The 21,327-nt window shown below is 48.9% G+C and overlaps 1 protein-coding gene across 1 annotated transcript in view; it reads left to right on the top strand.

Annotated features, from left to right (window-relative positions):
* LOC149336880 (ATP-binding cassette sub-family C member 2-like) overlaps window positions 1-14,522 on the top strand; it is a 108,161-nt gene extending 93,639 nt beyond the window's left edge. Inside the window, exons 21-27 of the mRNA XM_089553177.1 lie at window positions 1,146-1,487; window positions 2,603-2,704; window positions 5,115-5,327; window positions 5,482-5,640; window positions 8,358-8,524; window positions 10,123-10,317; window positions 14,286-14,522. Of these exons, the coding sequence (XP_089409303.1) occupies window positions 1,146-1,487; window positions 2,603-2,704; window positions 5,115-5,327; window positions 5,482-5,640; window positions 8,358-8,524; window positions 10,123-10,317; window positions 14,286-14,454 (1,347 nt within the window). The 3' untranslated portion in view covers window positions 14,455-14,522. The remainder of the gene's footprint in view (window positions 1-1,145; window positions 1,488-2,602; window positions 2,705-5,114; window positions 5,328-5,481; window positions 5,641-8,357; window positions 8,525-10,122; window positions 10,318-14,285) is intronic.
* The last annotated feature ends 6,805 nt before the right edge of the window (window positions 14,523-21,327 follow it).

Raw genomic sequence — 21,327 nt, 5'->3', positions numbered from 1 at the left:
AAAAAACCACCGTGAAAGCATCCATTTCCAATATTAAGGCAATCACCTGTGCTAGTTGGGGTGACGTAGTAATTGAAAGGCACGATGTGAGACAGGCGCTCAGGCTCGCTCGCGCTAAGCGTTGCGATGCGGAAGATCTTATCAGCAGAGAAAAGGCGGAGAGAAGTGCAGCTCGAAGCACTCCGTTTTTCGTCGCTCTGTCGCATTGCCAAGCGGTGCACATAATCAGGAGATGAAAGGTGGGGTGTGGCTCGAAGCGGAAATTGCCCACCTTGCACATACGGCTTCAGCCGCGCTGCGCATCATGAAGCTAAGGAGATTGCGAGGAAGGGACAGACGAATACATTTCTATCCTGGTCTCGTCTACAGGGGCAAACGTACTCCCACTGTTTAATCCGACACATTTCCAGTGCCGCGCCTCCCATTGTTGGATTCGACACACTTCTAGTGCCGCGCCTCCCATTGTTAGATCCGACACACTTCCAGTGTCCGCACCTCCCACTGTCGAATCCAGCACACTTCTAGTTCCCGCACCTCCACTGTTGAATCTGACACACTTCGAGTGCCGCACCTTCCACTGTTCAATAGGACGCGCGTCCAGTGCTGCACCTCCCACTGTTGAATCACGCACATCTAGTTGCCACACCTGGCACTGTTTAATCCGACATCTTTCCCTGTCTGTAACCTCCCACTGTTGAACCCGGCAGACTTCTAGTTTCCTCACGTCCCTGTGTTGAATCCTGCAGACTTCTAGTTCCCGCACCTCTCTCTGATGAATCTGACAATCTTCCAGTGCCGCACCTCCCATTGTTGAATGCGGCACAATTCCAGTTTCCACACCTCCCACTGTTGAATCCGGCACACTTCTAGTTTCCGCACCTTCCACTGTTAAATCCGACACCCTTCCCTGTCCGTACCTCCCACTGTTGAACCCGGCAGACTTCTAGTTGCCGCACCTCCCTCTGTTGAATCCTGCACACTTCTAGTTTCCGCATGTCCCACTGTTGAATCCGAGGCACTTCCAAGGCCGCATCTCCCACTGTTGAATCCGGAACACCTCTAGTTTACTGCAGTTTGTTAAACCATGACATAAATACGTTAGCCTCGCTGTTGCCAGTGCATTCACGTTTTCTTCTTTTATGCAGGGTGTGCTGACGCGTGCTGTCAACGCGACGCGCTTCGTGAAGAGCGCGCACTTCTCGCGGATGCTACAGCATGTGACGGAGAGTATCGACTCTCTCACCATCGTGAGGGTGTTCGGCATGACGGAGCGCTTTTACGAGCGCTTCTGCCGCCTGGCCGACCAGAACCTTCGTGTCTCGCTCGCCTCCGTGACGTGCAGCCGAATGACGAGGACGTTCGCCGTAGGTTGCAGCCAGACCATTGTACTGGCCACGTTGATCTTCACCGTGGTCGTCGGCGCCGGCGAAACCAGAGACGCGTCCCACTCGAGCAGCATCGGGCTAGCACTCAACTCCTCGCTGTCGGTGAGTGCCTCCACGGCGACAGCGGTGGATCTGTGAAAGGCAGAATACAGTTATGATTCATGTTTATTGCTCAGGAGGGGGTGAAATGTGCTGACTTTTCCATCGTTGAGGTAGCAGTAGTAGTAAAGGTTTATTCAAAATAACACTAGAAAGGAAGGAAAAGATTTTTGCTATCCACGGCATCTGCCATCGCTACGGGAAGGACCTGAGCTGGGGCAGTGGAAATGGAGGAATAGCAGGCGGACCCGAGGAATGAAATGAAAGTGGTCAGGGGACAGCGAGAAAGGATAGGGGTGAGTGAGGAACTATATACAAGTGTTTCATTTGCAAATTAACATATGTACAACTCGCGCGGGTGGGATGTCCATAATGGAAAACGTTTAAACCATTTTTGAGCCTTGGAAGACGCTTTGTTTTTGTCTGAGTAGTTCCGCATCCTGCTAATAATGACAGTAGAGAACAGTTTTAGTGCATTCTTGGGCACAGCTATGGAATGATAGGCAATCATGCTGCAGATGTCTTATCCTTAACACCGTAAATGAGTTTTTGTGCGGGATTCCTTCTATGATACCTGCACGTCTTCTATTGTAAGAACTACCAAAGTGACTGGGCACTGTCATCTCTTGGAGAAATAGCAAGTTTTTTACATGTTACAAGAGTCTCTGCATGGAAATGAAGAAAATAAGTTGAGTGATTTCTAAATTCAGAACGAAGCCAGTAAGGTTGGCACGAAAACTCTAAGCGTTATGGAAGACGCATCCGCAATGCTGCGATCACGTCATTAAAGCCGGTCCATTAGTGACGTCATGTTGGAAGAAAAAACGATTTTCTGGCTTAGTGATTACGAAGGACAAGTGGAAGTGTCCTTGAATATTTTTCACGCGTTGCCTAATTGAAATTTCCAGCAATAGTATGTGCGTACTGGAAGTGGACCATGGTGGGCTTTCCTGTGGACAAACAATGTCTCTTCATTTCCGATAGGGATGTCGTAATTTCACTTGAAAAAAAAAATATCCAGCTCTGTTCACTTATGTACGCTTCTGTACAATAGTAAAATGTCCTCGATTTCTGTACCACACGCCCACTTCTTGCTTGTCCGATCTCTCGTTCACCAGATTCCAATGACAATGTCCATACTGTGCATCACCTACCTGGGAATGACGCAAATAATGGTCGCTTTAGAGCGTGATATCGAGTACACCGAACTTCCGAAAGAGGTAAGCCCATTGCAGAACTACGTTAATGGTTTCAGGCCAGCACGACCATATACACGGTGTTTCACGTAAGGTGATTATGATAAAAATGGGGGCGCGAACAAAATGGAGGCAGAAAAAGAAGACAAGACGAGCGCCTTACTTGTTATGGGCGCCTTACGAGCGCCTTGTAACCCGGTTTCCTGCTGTCTTCTTGCTTTGTGTCCGTTTTGTTTGCGCCCCCATTTTCATCATGAACAGCTTCCAACTAGCCCAACTTTATGGTTTATGGGTGTTTAACGACCCAAAGCTACTCAGGCTATGAGGGACGCCGTAGTGAAGGGCTCCGGAAATTTCGACCACCTGGGGTTCTTTTACGCGCACTGACATCGCACAGTACACGAGCCTCTAGAATTTTGCCTCCATCGAAATTCGACAGCCGCGGTCGGGATCGAACCCGCGGCTTTCGGGCCAGCAGCCGAGTGCCGTAACCGCGGCGGGTCAGCCCAACTCTCCATTCTGATTTCGCGTAAGACTTTGCACAATTTTTTTAAATAAGCTTTTTTGAGATAGACGAGCACTTTTTTGGGCATTAGCATTGTCAGTGGTGTAGTACATCAGAATACAGCTAAGAAGTGCTCACTAGCAGGCTGCTTAACTAATATTGCATGGTTTACTTTTTAATTATTGCTGCTAGAGTACTTAGTTATTGAGAGGCGTGTAGCCCAGCGTAAGTAAAGTCTTTTTCCGGTTTTAGATTTTCAAAAATTTAGCTACCCCCTGAGCTGTGGCCCAATAAATTTTGGCTAAATCGAGGCAAAGCACCTACGCTCTCGAGAAGCTCGCAAGCAAAGCGATATCTCCAGAGCACGTAACACGTCGAAATAGCCAAAATCTGTTGGGACACAGTGCGGAAGGGCTAATTCCAGAGACAAGGAAGAGGCCACTGCCTTGCAGTGGGCGTTGTCAGGCTGATGATGACGATGATGATGGTATCTTTTTGTTTCGGTGAAATACCCGACATCGACAAGGGAGGTGTACAGCCTCTGACAAATTTTTAGTGCCCAGGGGGGCTTGTTTATAAGTCGTACGTGTACTCGGTCTCTCGTAGCATCCGTGCAAGTCCTAACCCTCGGAGAGGAGAGGACCAGAGCTCCCGTTAGCTTCAAGAGATCGGGAATGCTGGGGCTGCATAGCAATTAAGCCACATGGTCTGGCCCCGAAGTAAACGGCCGTGAACTCCAAACTTTCGTTAAAGCGTGTGCTTTATGCACGTTTTTCTCCTGCATGGACTGTCAATCTTGGACATGTGCAGTGCCCTTAAAATGGAGAGGAAACATAAACGTTTCTTTAATTTTATTTATCTCTCAAGCGAAGAATGCCAGTTTCGTCATTTCGGCTTCATTTTTTAGTACGCACTATGGGGGATAAAATTCTCCAGGACGCTCGACGAACGACTTTGGCGACTAGCTGTCATGTCCTATAGCGACCACCTGCTATCACTGGCACACATCACAGCACGCGAGTCCGATCCCCTCGACAAGTGTGGTCTTCAGCTCGCGGCTAACCACAGAGCTATCAGCTTAGGTTCCCGATGACGCGTCCTAGAGACTTTTGTCCCCGACCGTACCTTGTTAAAAAAAATTGGCTGGGGCTCTGCTAAGGTTAAATCCTGGATATCTCGAAGCGAATAGCTGCGGTGATGCTTATGGTTTAGCTTATGGCTATGCTTTACGATTTAGCCTATGGATAGGCTTACGGTTTAACTTATGGTTATGCTTGTAGTTTAAATTATGGTACGTCGCTGTTCAGCTTCGTTTTCACCCCGTTCAGTGAGACGTGCCTCTCGTACTTCTGGCGTTCCAGACTCGGCTTTCCTGCGTCATTTAGCGAGAAGTTTTTCTCGTTGTTCGGGTGTCTTCGGACGCTCGTTGAGCTTTCCGCCTTTCATTTCTTCGCTCCTTTTCAACCAACTCCCGTGGTAGCACATCTGTATCGGTAGTATCACTCTATTCTTCCATGTTGAATGTGCACGCCTATATCTCTGGCAAGCGGTTATATAGCCGGCATCCGCGATAAACACGCGCTTGCGGCGAGCATCGAACGATGACGCATAGTGCGCGGCAGCGTGCGCCTGTTCTATGGGCAAGCGCGCCTTATATACCCCTCCTTTCAAATGTGCACTGCGCACGGCTGCGGCGAAAGGTCCAACGGTGGCGAGGAGGAGAAGCGGCGGCGCACATGCGCAGTAGCCTGCGCCGTGCGTGACGTCACTCGTGCTCCGACATACGCCGGCTCACGCGAAGCGCGGTGCTGACTAGCGTAGCGAAGCTTTTCGCTTCAAACGCCTTAAAGGTACCGTTATTCCGATGGTAAAACTTTCTTTTCAAAAGGACAATGATCCGACACATTCAAGATACCACCTCTTACGCAGGCTGAGGTCGAGAGAATGGCCATCCACGGAGCCAGCACAGACAGGTCGAATTTCAAAAGCGGAGGCTCGGCAGTCACAGTGTCCCGGCGGCTTGACTCCACGTGGCCCACCGACGGTCGCGTCGAGTTCCAGGACTTCTCGGCCTCTTACCGACCAATGGTGCTCGAAGACTCGCTGAAGCATGTCACATTCACTGTTCAGACGAGAGAGAAGGTGAGTTCACGATACGACAGAGGTGCCACAGCATGTCATCTAGTATGAAAAGAGCAACCAGAAACGGGCAAGATTCTTTCTACCCCGTGGCTCCCACATCCCCGGTAAGGCCGACCAGCCCTTGCCCTTAAGATGTCTCTCTCGTCTACGCCAGGTGGGCATCGTGGGTCGCACGGGTGCTGGCAAGTCTTCCCTGGTACTGGCGCTGCTGAGAGTGCTCAAGAGCACGGGGGGCCGCATTCTCATCGACGGAGTGAACATCGCTTCGGTTCCTCTTCCTCGGCTGCGCACAGCCATCACCGTCATCCCGCAGGTACGACTCATTTGCGCAGAAAACGCATTAAGAACGCAACACTTGCAAAATACTGAACAAATGGGGACCAAGCTACAGACCACCGAGAACGATGACGCCTTCTGTCCTCCTCGATGGACAGGCCAGTTTTAAAATTTATGCTAATGCGGCAGTAACTTTAAGACAATGCTATATTGACATATGGCTAGTGCTTTAAGGATTCAGGTGGGGAACTATCGAGGCTGTTCTCATTATACACTGAGGAGAAAATTGTGTCTACCAGGTATCAACTCCACGCACCAGGACGTTATTTCAGAACATCATAATTCTGGTGAGCAGTTTTTACACGAGTTTGGTTATTATTGTCATTTTATTGTTTTTGTGTTTTCGCCTTGTCCTGTTGCTTGGCGATGGTACATATCGTGCACCATAGTCCTATCGAACTGTATTCATCTGCTTGCCGTCACGTAACATTTGGTGTGAGGTGCGGTTTATCATCGCCATCCTGGTCTCGTTGCTTCGGTGTCCTGCGTCTGCCGTGGTCATCCGTCGTGTGAACCTGGTCCGTACCGCCTGACCCCCCCCCCCCCCCCCGACCATGGGCGTCGGCCCTGAGCTCCAGGTGACCTGTGGACCGGAAGCTTCGTGGGCCAGCGCTGATCAGCCGATCGTCTCATCCACCGTGGCGGCAAGCCCTTCGCCTCCTCGATTGAACCATTTCTCACGCCCATCGTCATCTACTGTGTTTCATCCTTGAGTGCCATTCTTCTCATATGCGATAAGGACGATCTCTCGGTGGCCCCTGTAATGTGACGGACAAGAAGGCGACGAACTGTGCAATGGTGAGAACAGGAGCGCTAGCGCTAGGCCGTCAGCCATTAAATATCATGCTATAACGACCTGTCATGTCGTACTGCATTCATCGGCTTCCCCCCTCGGTCTAGGGCATTACACAACGCAGGAGCACAAGCACATGAATGAAAACTAGGGAACAAAAGCAAATGCAGTTTGTTTCTGGTGCCGTTACCTCACAAACACTGCTACTATGATTCTACATGAGTTCGGTTAGTCACAACTAGAAGCAGGAGAAAATATCTTAGATTGTATCTTTTCTATAGCCTATACAAGAGCAGAAGAAGCATTGATAAGGACATATACGCTAAGCCATAAGCTTATGTTTCTCGAATCACTCATTCAATGAAAAATTCACGGGATACTTCAGCTCTGCCTTGACGCGATAGCTTTAATGGTTCCCTTGAGCGGCCTAGGGTCATCTTTGCATGTCACCTCGCACACACGGTCACTGCCCTTTATGTTATTTAGTTTCGTTTCATTTCTTTTTCCTTCTAGTTTTTTTGTTTACCACAAGACTGTTAATCAAAATTCTTTACTTCTGTTTGAAAAGTGCCTGTAAATGTTGTGAATTTGTGTGTGTTTATATGCTTGTATTTTGTTTTGTCCCACCCTGCTATGATCTGTACAAGATCGCAGTATCTATAAATAAATATAAATAAATAAAGACACACAACACCTCCCTCTAACTATGACGAAGGAGCGTTCCTCAGTGGTCGAGGGGACTCTAACTTGACCATTTTACATATCAACGCAACTGCTTTCCTTGCACAGAGAAACTACTTAATGGTGCTGGGATTACTTCGCCACCCTGTAGGCCAATGAGGAATTGAGTAGCGACGTCATTAGCGTCGGGCCGGCGACGCTGCATAAGCAGGAGGCCAGAGCCCGCGAACATGCGGCGAATCCAATCGAAAGCTTTCGGAATGCTCGCCGCGAACACGCTGCCCGTACGTCGGCCCTGTACATCGGGACATATAAATGTACCATCTGGGGCAAAGGTAACAGACCCCCCTCCCCTCCCTCCAAGTTCCGCCGGCCAATGGCACTCTGCGTGGGGTCACCACCTGATGCTCGAAGAAAGAAAGAAGGAAAGAGAGAAAGAAGGAAAGGAAGAGAGAGAGAAAGATAGAAAGAAGGGAAGGAAGAAAGAAAGAAAGAAAGGAAGAAAGAAAGAAAGAAAGAAAGAAAGAAAGAATGAAAGAGAGAGAGAAAGAAAGAAAGAAAGAATGAAAGAGAGAAAGAAAGAAAGAAAGAAAGGAAGAAAGAAAGAAAGAAAGAAAGAAAGAGAGAAAGAAAGAGAGCAGGAAAGAAAGAAAGAAGGAAAGAAAGAAAGGAAGAAAGGAAGAAAGAAAGAAAGAAAGAAAGAAAGAAAGGAAGGAAGAAAGAAAGAAGGGAAGAAAGGAAGAAAGAAAGAGAGAAGGAAATGAAGAAAGAAAGAAGGAAATGAAGAAAGAAAGAAAGAAAGAAGGAAAGAAAGAAAGAAAGAGAGAAAGAAAGAAAGATAGAAAGAAAGAAAGAAAGAAAGAAAGAAGGAAGGAAAGAAAGGAAGGAAGGAAGAAAGGAAGACAACAGTTCTAGTGTCGAGACCGGCGCAGTGGGCCCGTTTCGCCTCCAGAGTTGTTTTGTCGTGAGCTGTGCGAGGAAATAATACGAGCGCCAGCAGTGGGAGCAGCAGCTCGTGCAGGCCCAGGTCAGTGTCTGGCCGCTGTTTGAATGGCCGGGGCTGTGATTCGGTAGCGCCGCAATCTGTCTGTAGTTCACTTCACTTTATTACCATAAAGGCCCCCAGGATTGGGGGTATTACATAAGGGGTGGAAATATTTGTTCGGCGTCGTTTATGCAAACTTCTTTGTATGCACACCTTGGCTTCCTGCATTGCGCAGGATCCCAGCCTAGTGCGAGGAACCCTTCGTGCCAATCTGGACCCGATGCAGCAACACTCGGATGACGAGCTGTGGCAGGTGCTCCGGCAGGCGCATCTGGCAGACTTCGTCTCCAGGCAGCCTCTGAAGCTTAACCACGAGACCGGAGATGGCGGCGGGAACCTCAGGTGAGTACCACAGCGCATTTTAACATGGCGATCGTGGCAGAATAAACATATAGATGTGGCAGGAGCAATGATGGTGCGTAAACCAAGTGCATGCCAAGTAGAATCGTAGTGACGTTTTCCAAACAGCATGAACGGTGTGAGTCCTGTCGCACACATTGAGACCATAGCTTGTATGGAGAATATGTGCTGTCTTTCTATCTAAAACATCGCTGTGGTAAGCTAGTTGCCACAGTTTCTTAATAGAAACGCATTACTAGTCCCATTGCGAGAAAAGATGGCGGAGTGTGTAAATGTGTACACTCGCAATGGCAGAAAAAAAATCACAGTGACGGTAAGATAAATAGGGCCACGTCATCAAGCGGCCCACGGCATACCTGCAAATACAGTGCTGTTCCCGGCAGTACGAAAACACTTCGATCCCGCGTTCACTGGCAGGTGCAAACACTCTGGCGAGAGGTGGCTGACACCTACCACATGGTTTGGGCTTGCCAGCGCAACTCAGCTCTCTCCCCCAACCCCAACCCTATACCAGAGAGGAATGGGAGGCGGCCCTGCTTGGCTGCTCGGACCTTCAGGCCCAAAAGCCTTTGGTCAAGAGGGCTAAGCTGGAGGCTTGGACCGATTGGGTCCCGGAATAAGGACTCCAGCCATTGCGGGACTCTTTAAAGTGCATCACCTCTTTTCTTAAATAAAGGCTTTTCATCATCACCATCTACTTCCCACTGGCCCACCTCGAAGTGGCGCCAGTTATTCCGACAAAAATCACGCGGAAATTGTCAAGCAACCCTTTTGACGTACAGCGTTAAGGGTGGTGTCACAATTTCTCGTTGCGTATAGCTTACATGTGCTAGTCAAGTTGGAGACTAGCTTGCGAAAGGGATTCGAACCGACTACATATGTGCCTTCAACTGTATGTATTTCCAGACTACCTCTTTCTTTAAGGCGCGCTTGACTTGTCCACCGAGATGTCAGGCAGTTACTGCGCCATTTCCTTTCCTCAAAACCCAATTTTCGTATTCAAACTGCAATCCAACCGTTCCTCGTACACCGTTCTGGGTGGTGTCATACGCGCCGCGCGTGTGTTTTGATGGTGTGTGTATGGGTGGGTGTCAGTGCAGTCAGGGATAGTAATGCTTTCACCTTCCCGCACGTAAGCAGTCTTAATTGTCTCATGCCGAATTTTCTTCCTCACTGAAACAGTACAGCAACGAGACGCCAAAAAATGCAGCCATAGAAAGCAGAGAACTTGCGTAGTGTTTTCGCGTTTCCAATGCCATCATTGCCGCTAACGTAAAAATGCCTCTGCTCCGCCAGACGACTTCAAAGGCCATCTTTGAGCGGTACTATTAATAATGCTTACGCTATGACGAAACCGCGTGCTTCCTAAACGCGTGAAGTGCCCAAGCAGGCAAGAGCGTTCGCTTGTTAGACTGTTGATGCCGTAGCTCTGTTTCCTCTACCTTTGAAATCCTTTGAATCCTACCTTTGAATCCCCTTTGCACAAGTATACAATAGTCGTTGCTCTATTGCTCAGTTTGTACACACGCTAATTTTGCACTGGTCTGCTGCATTCTAAGCCTTCTTTTTTCATTGATCAGTGCCGGCCAGCGCCAGCTGGTGTGCCTCGCGCGCGCCCTCCTGCGGAAGCCACGTATCCTGGTTCTTGACGAGGCTACCTCCCATATGGACGGTGACACGGACCGCCTCATACAGGACACGCTCAGGGAGAGCTTCGCCAACTTCACTCTCCTCACAGTTGCCCACCGGCTGCACACAGTTCTGGACTACGACAGGTAGTATGAGCGTTAAGCACGCACAGGAGCCACCAGAATAATACAGACCGTTCGTGCGGCTCTCAAATCACGACGAACTGCGCCGCCATGCTCCCTAAAAATTCAGGGGGCACTTTGGCTCTCTAAAGTGCTGCAAGGCGAAAACCTTTCCTGCCGCACTGTTTGACATTGACTGCGAGATTGTTTGTGCTGTGCTAGTGCTTCATTTGACTACACACTTTGACTACACATTGCAACTACATATTTTGAATGCCGACTTTAGCTGCTTCTTTAGCACTACCCTCTATATGCTTCGATGAATTCGGTTGTATCCATGGCTCTGTTCACAGTAATGAGGTATGTAATGTGGTCACCCAGGGACGCCTTACGCGCCCTGTCGTAGCGGACAACTATTTTTTATCAGTTGTCGTCAGCTCCAAAAGGGGCCGTCAGACATCCTTGGGTGACCCCATTACTTCGAATCCGCGCACTCTGACGTCATAACCATTTCGAACAACCGAACAGCGTGACACCTCTGCTGACAACCTTCTGTCGACAACCATGAGGCATTAAAGACTTTCGCCTTAAAAAGACCGCGGTGGGAATCAGCTGTGGACATTGCCGCCTAAATCACCTCTGAATGCGGGAAGAGAACGCCGGCTTGTGGTGGGCACTCATGTTCGCTGCCGCTGTCCTAAATGTCACTGCTCGAACGATGTTGCGCAGCTTGGGGGAACATCTCTGTGTGCTTCGTTGCTTACCGCTCGAACTATCTGTCCCGCGCCTGATTACCTTGCGCCTTTCCTGCCGCATTTAACCTTCGCTGTCGAAACCAAAACGAAGAAATGCGCATGGTCATGGTTTAGGCCGCCCATGCAATGAGAAGGGAAGCTAACCGAAGGCCGTTAAGGCTGACAGTGAATTCTAGAAGGCAACCGTAACAGGGGGCGGCAGAAAGTTAGGTGGGCGGATGAGAATAGGAAGTTTTGCGGAGATAAGGTGTCGGCAGGTGTCACAGCACAGGGTTAATTGACGAGATGTGGCAGATGTCTTTGTCATGCAGTTATTTCAGACGAGTGCGGTAATGCTGTACGCAGTTAATGGAGAATACCTAAATAGTCTGCGATTCGCTGATGACATTGCCTTGCTGAGTAACTCTGGAGATGAACTGCAAAGCATGGTCAATGAATTAGACAGGCAGGGCAGAACGGCCGGCCTAAAAATTAACGTGGAGAAAATCACGGTAACATTCAACAGCCTAGCAAGGGAACAGCAGTTCAGAATTGATAGCGAGGTGCTGTAAGTGTGTGAGGGGAAAAGGCCCCCAGCAGGTTCGAGCGTCCTGCGAGGTGGGGCCCCGGAGGATCCAGAAAAAATCGTCCCAGACCGAGCACGTCCGTAGATGTAACAAAAATGGTTTTACTTAATACGGGAGAACAGTCACTGATGGGTATGGAGCTGTGCGGCCGAGGGTCGAGGAGTGGCTCCGGTGTGAGATTGCGCTGCCCGTCGCCAGAAAGGCGCCGGGGCCAAGTACCTCCGCGGGGCTGTTCTCCCTGCGGCCGGAAGTCGGGCGCGGAGCACCAGCACCAGTGGCGCTGACGACGCGCCAGAGAGGAGACGGCCGCCCAGGTCTGGACACCCGGGCACGGCCAGGAAGGCACCCTTTCACCGCAGGGGGTCCCAGCCACGGGACGGCAGGCACGATCCCACAGCAAGGCCGGCAGGATCTCCGGGCAGGCAGCACCTGCCTGTGCCCGGCAGGGCGCCCGCTCTCCGATGCAGCGAGAGGCAGGCAGGAGACAGGGGACAGCAGGCTCCTGGTTGCTTTGAACTGGGCGAGGACAGCTTCCCCAGGCCTGGTCACCCGGGTTCAAGAAGCCGTTCAGCCGTGACCTCGCCTGCTCCGTTGGCCGAGCTCGTCTCCTCGCGCCGCTTGCGCCGCGCCTCATGTCTCTTCTCTTTTTGTTCTCCTTACTTCTCTCGCCTGAGCGAGCGTCAGGCCGCCGCTAGTGCTGAAGGGCGCTGGTGGCGCATCACAAAGTGGCAAGATAAAATGTCTGCTTAGGGCAGATAGTGACCGCTGATCCAGATCATCACAGGGACATAAATAGAAGAATAAGAATGGGGTGGAGCGCATACGGCAGGTTCTCTCAGGTGATGGATGGCAATTTACCAACATCCCTCAAGAGAAAGGCGTACAACCAGATGAATGGTGAAAGGCAATTTGGGTACAAATATTCTTGACCTCAATAAATTAAAAGAACTAGAGACTGCCCGGGCTTTCGGGTCACAAATGATTGCTCACTGTGTTTATGTCAAGCTACCATAGGGACTTTCAATGCGCAAAGAACCACTGGTTGGCGCGCTCACGGCAGGCACGCCCATTACCAGCGGCGCTTCATCCTTACAGCGTTGCGTATTTACGAACCTGCAGGGATCTAAATAGGCAAAATCACACGCGACTGCACTTTGGCTTCGGGGAAATGTAAGCCCATTCGCTGAATCCGCTACGTCAGACGGGCGCCGGGACGATGAGCGCACGGCAGCGCAACTCAGCGTTGTATTGTGTTGCCGGGCAACTCAGGGCAGCGCGTTGCTGGTTGCCGCATAGCATTAACGGGAACCGCATGGCCATGGAATTTTACCGAGACACGTATGATCAGGGCCACGAATAGAATAATAAACAATTTGCTCTACGTCTCTTGAACGCTTGGCAAGCTATCCATCATATTAGCCATATAGTTTCCTCATTAATGGAGATGAGTCCACGAAATAGCCAATACAAGCGCCGGTAAACTCATGATCACGAGCACTTGGGGCTCATCCTAAACCAAGGTACCGCTTATAGCTAGGCTTCAGGTCGTCTGCGTCTAGACGGAGGAAATAGCTAATAATGTGAATATCTACATTCAAGAATGCGACTCGCCTCCTTGCTAATAGAAGTAATCAGCCTATTAAGCGGCCGCTATCATAAATTTATAGTGTTGAATATTTTCCAGGGGCATAATGTGCAAAAACCTGCTCAGTACGCACTTAACTAAGCAGAAATCATTGCTAAATCACCATTTTTGAGTAACGTATACAGTTGTTTGCGACTTTGGTATTTTACTCACGGACTAGCCTCAAGCTCTGCACAGATATTTCATCAAGCCGAAGTACAATAGCTCCACACAAATATTCTCGCTTACAGACTTTCAGATGCTGCGCGAAGCTTTAAGGTTTGTTTTCAGCGTTTCGGAAGCAATGTAGTCAGGTAAGTTTTGGTCAAAGCAGCCAGTGGTTACTCATCCCACTTGTCATGCAATCAATCCATCCACTAGAAGAAGTAGGAAGTACACCTCACGTTAGTTTACATACTATTACCTGCACACGATACAAACCCAATGTACGCAGCTAGTGCGCATGCAGTTTCCCCCGAGCTTTTCTGAATGTTTTTGGAGTAATGTTCGTTATAGCCAACGGATATCGCTACTTTGCGCTGCATTCCCGTGCTTTGTATTTTATTATATGCATGCGTACAGAGCCCGTAATTCTTTGCATAAAACTTTGTGAGCTTGCACATCAGTGCATGCATGAAAAAAAGTGCTTATAAGTGCACATAAGTGTGACAACTTGCATCCACTTTCAACATATTTTTATAATTTTCCGTCTCCCGCTCGCTGTCGACCAATAAGAGCGATCAATACTTCGCAAAATTAAAATTCTCTCGCACCAAGAATCTCTCTCAGAGAGAATACCTAAGCAGCACAGCCAATCTTCCCTATATTGGAATGTGTTGGCTCAAGCAGGTGCTACAAGGAACCAGAGTGAAGCCATTCATTACCATCGATCACCTGTGGTGCTCGGGTAAGGTCGCAGACTGACTGCCCATGCGCAAATTTCTGCATTGTGTTCGAGAATTTGGGTCTGGCCGTAGACTGTTGGGTCGTTAAAAGTAAAGAAATGTTCTTTCATTGGTGAAATATTTTTTTTTGCCGTTTTCCTAGGATCCTCGTCATGAGTGACGGCACGGTGGCCGAATTTGGAACAACTGAGCAGCTGCTCAGCAACCCCACTTCTATGTTCTACGACATGGCGATCAAGGCAGGAATCACGACCAGCGACTCAACAAAGGCAGATTTCTGGCCTTCCTCGGAACCGAGCACTCACCTCTAATCAACCATTTCGCATTCCATTAAACGAGTGCGTTAAGCTCTCCCAAGACACACGAGTGAAAGGGCGAACATGCTACCAATGTACGTTGTCCGGACTGTGCTCTGAGGTAGTCGCCACGCGGCTCCACATATCGCACGTGTCTCTTCCCCTTTTCTGGCCAAGCTCATACGAACCAACCGGGAGATAAGAAAATGCAGCGGAAGAGCTATCGGCTTCCACCGGTCACAGTGACGTGGAGAGCTTTCGTCGGCAGGTGATGGACGTTTGCAAGCTCACAGTCGCCGACGGAAACATGAGCCAGGCGTGAAAACGGTGGACTTAACAACGTGCCAAACTAACTACGATGCGTGTTTTGCTGCGCCTTTCGAAAGAGTGGACAATATAGATTCTTACAACAGGTGATGCTGGAGCACTTGTGTTTCTTTTGCAATGAAAAGCTGCTACACGTCGCTCACCGACGATGGCCTTGAATATTGAGTCCCGTCACACGCACACTTGGCGCACCTCTGCTCTCGTCCTCCCGCAGCTCATAGATGCGAGGAGGAAAGTGGGGTTTCATTGAACCGAGTACCGCGGCACCTCTGGCGCAGCGAGGCTGCGCTGTCCTGCTTGAAGCCTGAAGAACGGCCAAGCTGGTCGACAGAGCTCGCAAGACGGCAAAGGCCACTGGGGTCCTGGACCGGGGGCACCACCTTCGCCGGGAGAATCCCTTTCCAGCAGTAGTTTTTCACTCACTCACACTGGGCGTGAGGTCCGCGAGCGAAGCTAGTATCGATCTTGTGCCGTAAGGGTGCTCACGTGACATCTTACTGCGGGAAATGGAAGGCTATAAATAACTTCTGCGTTTCAAAAGACGTGGGTGACGCTATTCTGTTCGTTACGCGGACGCCTCCATACATTGAATATACTGCAAAAGCCTCGAGAAGTAAACACCTTCGGCAGCTTTGCGGCCTCATGGGAGCTGAAAATGGCGACGAATACTTCAAGAAACAATTTGATCCGTCGTCCGACCGGAAACATGCTATTTTAATTACACCTAAGACGCACGAAATATCCAGCGGCTGGGGGTTAATCGGCTTTACTGGCAGATGGATGCGCCTGCATGCTTTTCTCTCCCTGTTCCCTCCCCGAAATTTACTCTAATCTGGCCTCATTGTAAGCGTTTCGATTGTGTAGCCAATGCGTTATATCCAGTGGCTTTCTTTTGCCATTTATAGATTCCATCGGGTTCTATGCATTTTAAACATGTAGGTGGAGCGGCATCGAGAGGCGCAATGCAACGATTCCACCCCGGTACAGTTGGTCCGGGAGCGCGTGAGGACTGTACTCTTAATTAGGTAATCATCGCGCTCTCGTGTCTGACACTTAATTGTGAAAAAGCTTCGAGTAATGTCCACAGCTCAGCGACCATTAACGTCCGCGAGCATTAACGACACGCGTCTGGTGTCAGCCCACCAGGACAGCTGGTTGTAAATCAGTCTCTTCTAACGTTGGCACGCACGAGGTGAGAGACACCGGTCTGTGCGAAGAGAGATCCGCTGCGTCTTCCTGGGGTTTTAAAATAGGCATTACCCATGCTGCCAACCAGGCTAGTGGAATGTGTGTCGTTTCTAAACTTCATTAAAAAAATTTGGCAGGTCGTGCAATCATCCCTTCTAAAATTTCGAAGAATTTGATTGGAGATGCCACCACGATCCACTGCGCATCGTTTCCGCAATCACACAAGGGCAGTCCGCAACTCTCTCATTGTAAACAGAGTGTCCATGGCAGTCGGGGTCAAGTCCACGCAAATATCGGCAGATGAACGTGATCGTCCTTGAGTGTAAGCATTGCCAAATCCTTCGGCAGTGAAACTTTCAGGACATAACACCAAATGCAACTCACAGTCTTTGCTAAATGTGTTGAAGCCAAAGGATTTTCTTTGGAACGAATTATTGAGCCATGACGGCATCATTAAAGACAGCAGGGCTTTGAAATGCTACGAAAAGGATTCTTTACGCGGTAAAGAAGTTTGATGCTTGACGTGCTTTTTTTTAATGCTCTGCAACAGCGGAAATTAAACGAGCATTCATTCCATTACTAGTCAACGCTCTGGCCTAAAGACTTTTAACGGGGGCTGTACATAAAACGGCCGGACGAGAAAAGCGTTAGCCTCAAGAAGGTTTTGCCAAGAAGCGGTTTACAGTGGACGAAATTCGTGAAACTGCAGCGTCAATGCACGTAGTTTGGCGCAAAAACAAAGCCACTGTTCTCTGCTAAGCCTTTTCGTGTACCGTTGAATCGACGAGTTTAGCCGATTTTAACTTCGCTTTAATAGACGGATTACTCTTGCTCCACATGAGCCTCTGCTATGCCCTTCATCTTGCCGCGCAGAGGTTTCTAAAGTTGAGGTCTGCCACTGGGAAAGGTGGCGATAGGGTTAAGCGACGCAGTGGCAACGTCGTGACTACTTTTCATGTCGGCGAAGATGTCGTCAGAGTGCGATTTTAGCTCATGCCTGTAGTGATTCCAGTTATTCACTGGGACTTTTTTAACCCTTAATGCCCTGACAACCGTAAAGCCCATAAAAAACGGGGAAGTGACCGCTGCCCATTCTGTCAGGAAACGTTGACCACGCCAACAAACCTTTAGAGCACATGGTGATGTATATGGCACTATAAAGACGGTGGACGGAATAAAGTTGGCGTTCCATCATTGGCATCAGACAGCATTACGGGGTCGTGCACTCCCACAAGCTCCCTATTACGAATGCCTGTATCATTGTCTTCCTACATAGGGAAGTGCGCGTTGAAGTCACTACATATGAGGTAAAGCGCCTGGAAGTGATAGACAGGCTCTTTAATAAGGGTTTGAGGTAAACCTCCACTCGTGGGCGCATGTATATCGAGGCCACTCGCGGTTAAATGCGGCGCTGTGGCCCAACAATATTTCGCTACATCGCATCAAAAAGACATGCTCTTTCGAGAAGTTTGCAGGCAACGCAACCTCTCCAGTGCACGTAACTCGTCGAAATAGCCAAAACTTGTCGCTCAGGACACCGACGGTAATTGCGCTTCAAAAATTCTATAGACTGATGTGTATATTAACTACAATGGGTACAAATCTCTCAGTAATTAAGTAGCCTAGCAGTCATAATTCAAAAGTTAACTATTCGATATTAGTTAACTCGCCCGTAAGTTAGCACGCCTTAGCTGTATTGTGGTGCAATTAACCACTGACAATGCTACGCCGAAAGTATCATTCTTCTAACTCAAAAAGCGTATTTAAAAAAATGTAAAGTCTTAAGTATACACCTTGTATACAGGAGTGATTCCATTTGGAAACGTTGGTAATATGTGGTTCTTGTAGGCTATATTTCCCGGTACAGTGCGACTCGTTGGCAGACCAGCTTCACATAACGCCGGAAGAGGTACGGGAAATTCTTTCAAATAAAGTTAGAATTCATAGAGACATGGACCAAGGCCGGCAGAATTTCGCTGCATGGTCACTGAAGCGCTGCAGGATTGCCCCGATGTTACACATTTTCCCCGGAGCCATCCTAGGCGATCTCGCTGTTGGTCACCTTCCATGATCAAAGATTCTGTCCGTCGCTTCCGAAGACGATCGCGTTCTCGGTGATCGGTAGCGTACAGTACATCTGGAAGGTGCCATCGGTGTCGACGTCCTTGTGTGAGGTCATAGGAGCACATTTAGTGAGTGAAACGTTCAGAGGCGACTGAAAAAGTTTGTTCCATGAAAACTGCTTGAACAATAAAAGCAGTCGAGAAAGCATCTTTAAATGAGCCGCTCAACACCCCCTCCTCAACGCAGCTCTAACGGTAATGCAATCGTCCTTTAGGTCGGCACCAGCTAGCGCCACCGGTATTAGCTACGTGAAAACTACTTGTTTTCAGTGGTTGACGCTGGAAACGACGGGGATTTTTAATTAATTCTGATCGCATAAGGCAAGTACATCATACAGACGTCGTATTGAAAGAGAAATACTGTCGTATGCAATCTCGGCGCGATATTTCAGCACGAATAAGCTAGAGGTTTACGAGCCTAATCTCGCCAATGCTGGATGAAGTGAAAAACCACCAATTTGGTGAATTGTGGTAGTGGGAACTGCTGGATGCTGGCATAATGGCAAACCATTATGACAAGCCACTATTCCAGCATAATGACAAGCTGGTTACCGGCATAGTGGTAAGCTGCATACTGGAATAGTGACAGACTGGCCAGCGTACTTCAGTCATCGGATGTGATTGTTCCTGAGGTGACACGAAGGCGCAATACAGGACGCACACCAGTATGCAGGTTCAGAGCTCACAACACGTTTATTTTACATTAATGCAATAGAATCAACCAAAGTGCTATTACACGGCTGCGATAGAAGGCTGCACGGCTTCCACATCTGCAGGCGAGAATTTTGGTTTTTCCGCTTTGCCCCACTTCCCCTGCCGATCATCTTCAGTTGTTGTTGTTGTGACTGAGAGAAGGATGGAAAGGAAATTGCACGGGCCTGCTACTGGCTCGAGCCAAGCCACCACCGCTGCCACGTGCAGACAGAGGAGAGTTAAAAGATCAGAGGAAGGAGAGAGAGAGAGGAAAGGAAAGACGCGCGTCGCAGCAGCAACTGCGTCCGCCGGAGCGGACGCTGCTCAAAAAACAGATAAGCGGCCGAAGCCGCGCCCGCCGAAGCGAGAACAGATCATCTTCAGTGAAGAAGCTCCGTAGATATTTGCGCCGCCCCAACCCTGGTATGAACCGGTGGCTCCGCAGCAGGATGCAGCTCAACGTACTTCTGCAAAAATTCAGGGGGCACTTTGACTGTCTAAAGTGGGTAGAGGCGGAAGCGTTTTCCGCACCACCTTCGCTGTTTCTGTGGCACCGGTGGCGTCACATATAATTGAGTACTAATTACTAAGTGATGACAAATCACTAATTAATGGTTAATTACTGATTAATGCCTGAATACTAATTAACTGCTAATTAATGAGGCTTAAGCTTCGCCTTTAGGAGTGGAACGCGACAGCGCGTTGTAGCGCTGCCAGGGAGTCCACGGAACACCACCCGTTCAGCGCGATGCCTTGCCCTTTGAACGCAACGCTTTTTGAGGAAAGGAAATGGCGCAGTAATTCTCTGTCATCTCGGTGGACACCTGAACCGCACCGTAGAGGAAGGGAGGAAGTGGGAGTGAAAGAAGATAGATAAAGAGGAGCCGTAATGAAGAAAATGAAAATTGTATTTGAGGAAAGGAAATTACGCAGTAACTGTCTCACAAAATTCAAGGGGGCACTTTTTTGACCTAAAGTGTGGTCACTGATGCCCCTAAGAGTGGAACGCGACAGCGTCTTGCAACGCTGCCAAGGAGTCCATAGAACGTCATCGCCCATTCGGTTCTACGCCTCGCTCGTCAGTAAATTGGTTTTTGAGGAAAGGAAATGTATCTGTCTCTCATTTATCGGTGGACACCTAAACCTCGCGGGAAGGGAATGGAGGAGGACGAGAGTGAGTGAAGACACCGTATTCACTAGACGCGCCTTTGTTCATTCCAAACCATCGAGCAGGCATGGCGGGGTGGGTAGCATGCTCGTCTCTCGCGCCGAAGACCGGGGTTCGATTCCTGAGCTCGACCAATTTCTTAATCGGTTTTATTTATTTATATGGCCTGACTAGTAAAGCTAATTAGGCTAATTGGGTAATTAAGCAATTAACTAAGCTCAGTCACACTTACTTGGAGCATCACTATACGATCCCTTCAATTGGTTGCATGGTTACTAGCCAAAGTACAATTGGCCCGGTTTGAAATTCGCGCACTGTGACGTCACGACCGTTTCCACCAATTGAAAAGCGTGACATTTTCTGTCGACAACTGCTGCTTACAACAATGAGACATTAAAGGCTTCCGCCTTAATAATCGGAAAGAGTGATGCAGATAACACAAATTGGGTCTCAGCTTAATCTTCTTCAGAAAATGTGGCCAATGAATAACTTATCAGCAAACAACAAAATTACAGTAAACGGCACCAAAACTTGCAGTGCTCGGCATTAAAAAATGTGGCATCATATTATAATGGCATTTAGAGTGAAATGCAGTAAAACTCGTTAATTCGAACTCGAAGAGGGCCGGAAAATTGTCCGACCTAAGCGAAAATCAATTTATGTCATGGGCGCTAGAATGAGCGGTCATTGCACCCCGCCGTGCGGGCGGAACCCAAAGCAGTCACATCCAGATTTGTTATAGCGAGCTAGGCACTACTACACGTTGGTGGCAGGCGATTCTGAGAATTAAAGACTAGACAGAGCTGCAAGGGGAAGAGGTGTGAGGTACTGACTCATATTTAGAGCCAATGTTCTTTGGCGAGTCAGGCCTGCGGGTTGGGAAGGGGGGGGGGGGGGGGGTCAACCTAAATTTGGAGTCAACTTCGAATTATACATATGTTAGGATGGGCAAGAAAAGGAAAGAATAATAGTGCCCACAGTAGGATTTCAACTTCCAAAGTATGCTTACTTGCCACTGCCTCCACCTTCTCCGGCATGGCAGGCATTTTGCTTACTGAGCCTGCCATGCTCATGCATGCCTGGCTGCGTGAAGCAGCCTCCTCCCGCTGTTTGGAGAAGAAAATTGCACTTGGCCTCCGAGATAGAGATTTCTGGGTGCACCTGCATCTATTAAAGAACAATCACTCGCTTTTCTCAATACTGTACTTTATAACAATGATACAGAGGTTTTCAAACCGCTGACAAATGACATGCACACTGCGAGGGCAATGGTGCAGTCTGCCAGTGTATCTTGTCAACGATAACAGATGATGGCAAAATCTGAATAAAACATAAATGACAGAAACAAATAGACATCGATCGAGAGGACAAAGCACAAAGCACCTAACA

The sequence above is a fragment of the Amblyomma mixtum genome, chromosome 7, assembly GCF_055824585.1.
Source record: "Amblyomma mixtum isolate Tamu chromosome 7, ASM5582458v1, whole genome shotgun sequence".
Classification (NCBI taxonomy): domain Eukaryota; kingdom Metazoa; phylum Arthropoda; class Arachnida; order Ixodida; family Ixodidae; genus Amblyomma; species Amblyomma mixtum.
The sequence above is the reverse complement of the archived record's forward strand: the minus strand, read 5'-3'. Positions and strand labels throughout refer to the sequence as shown.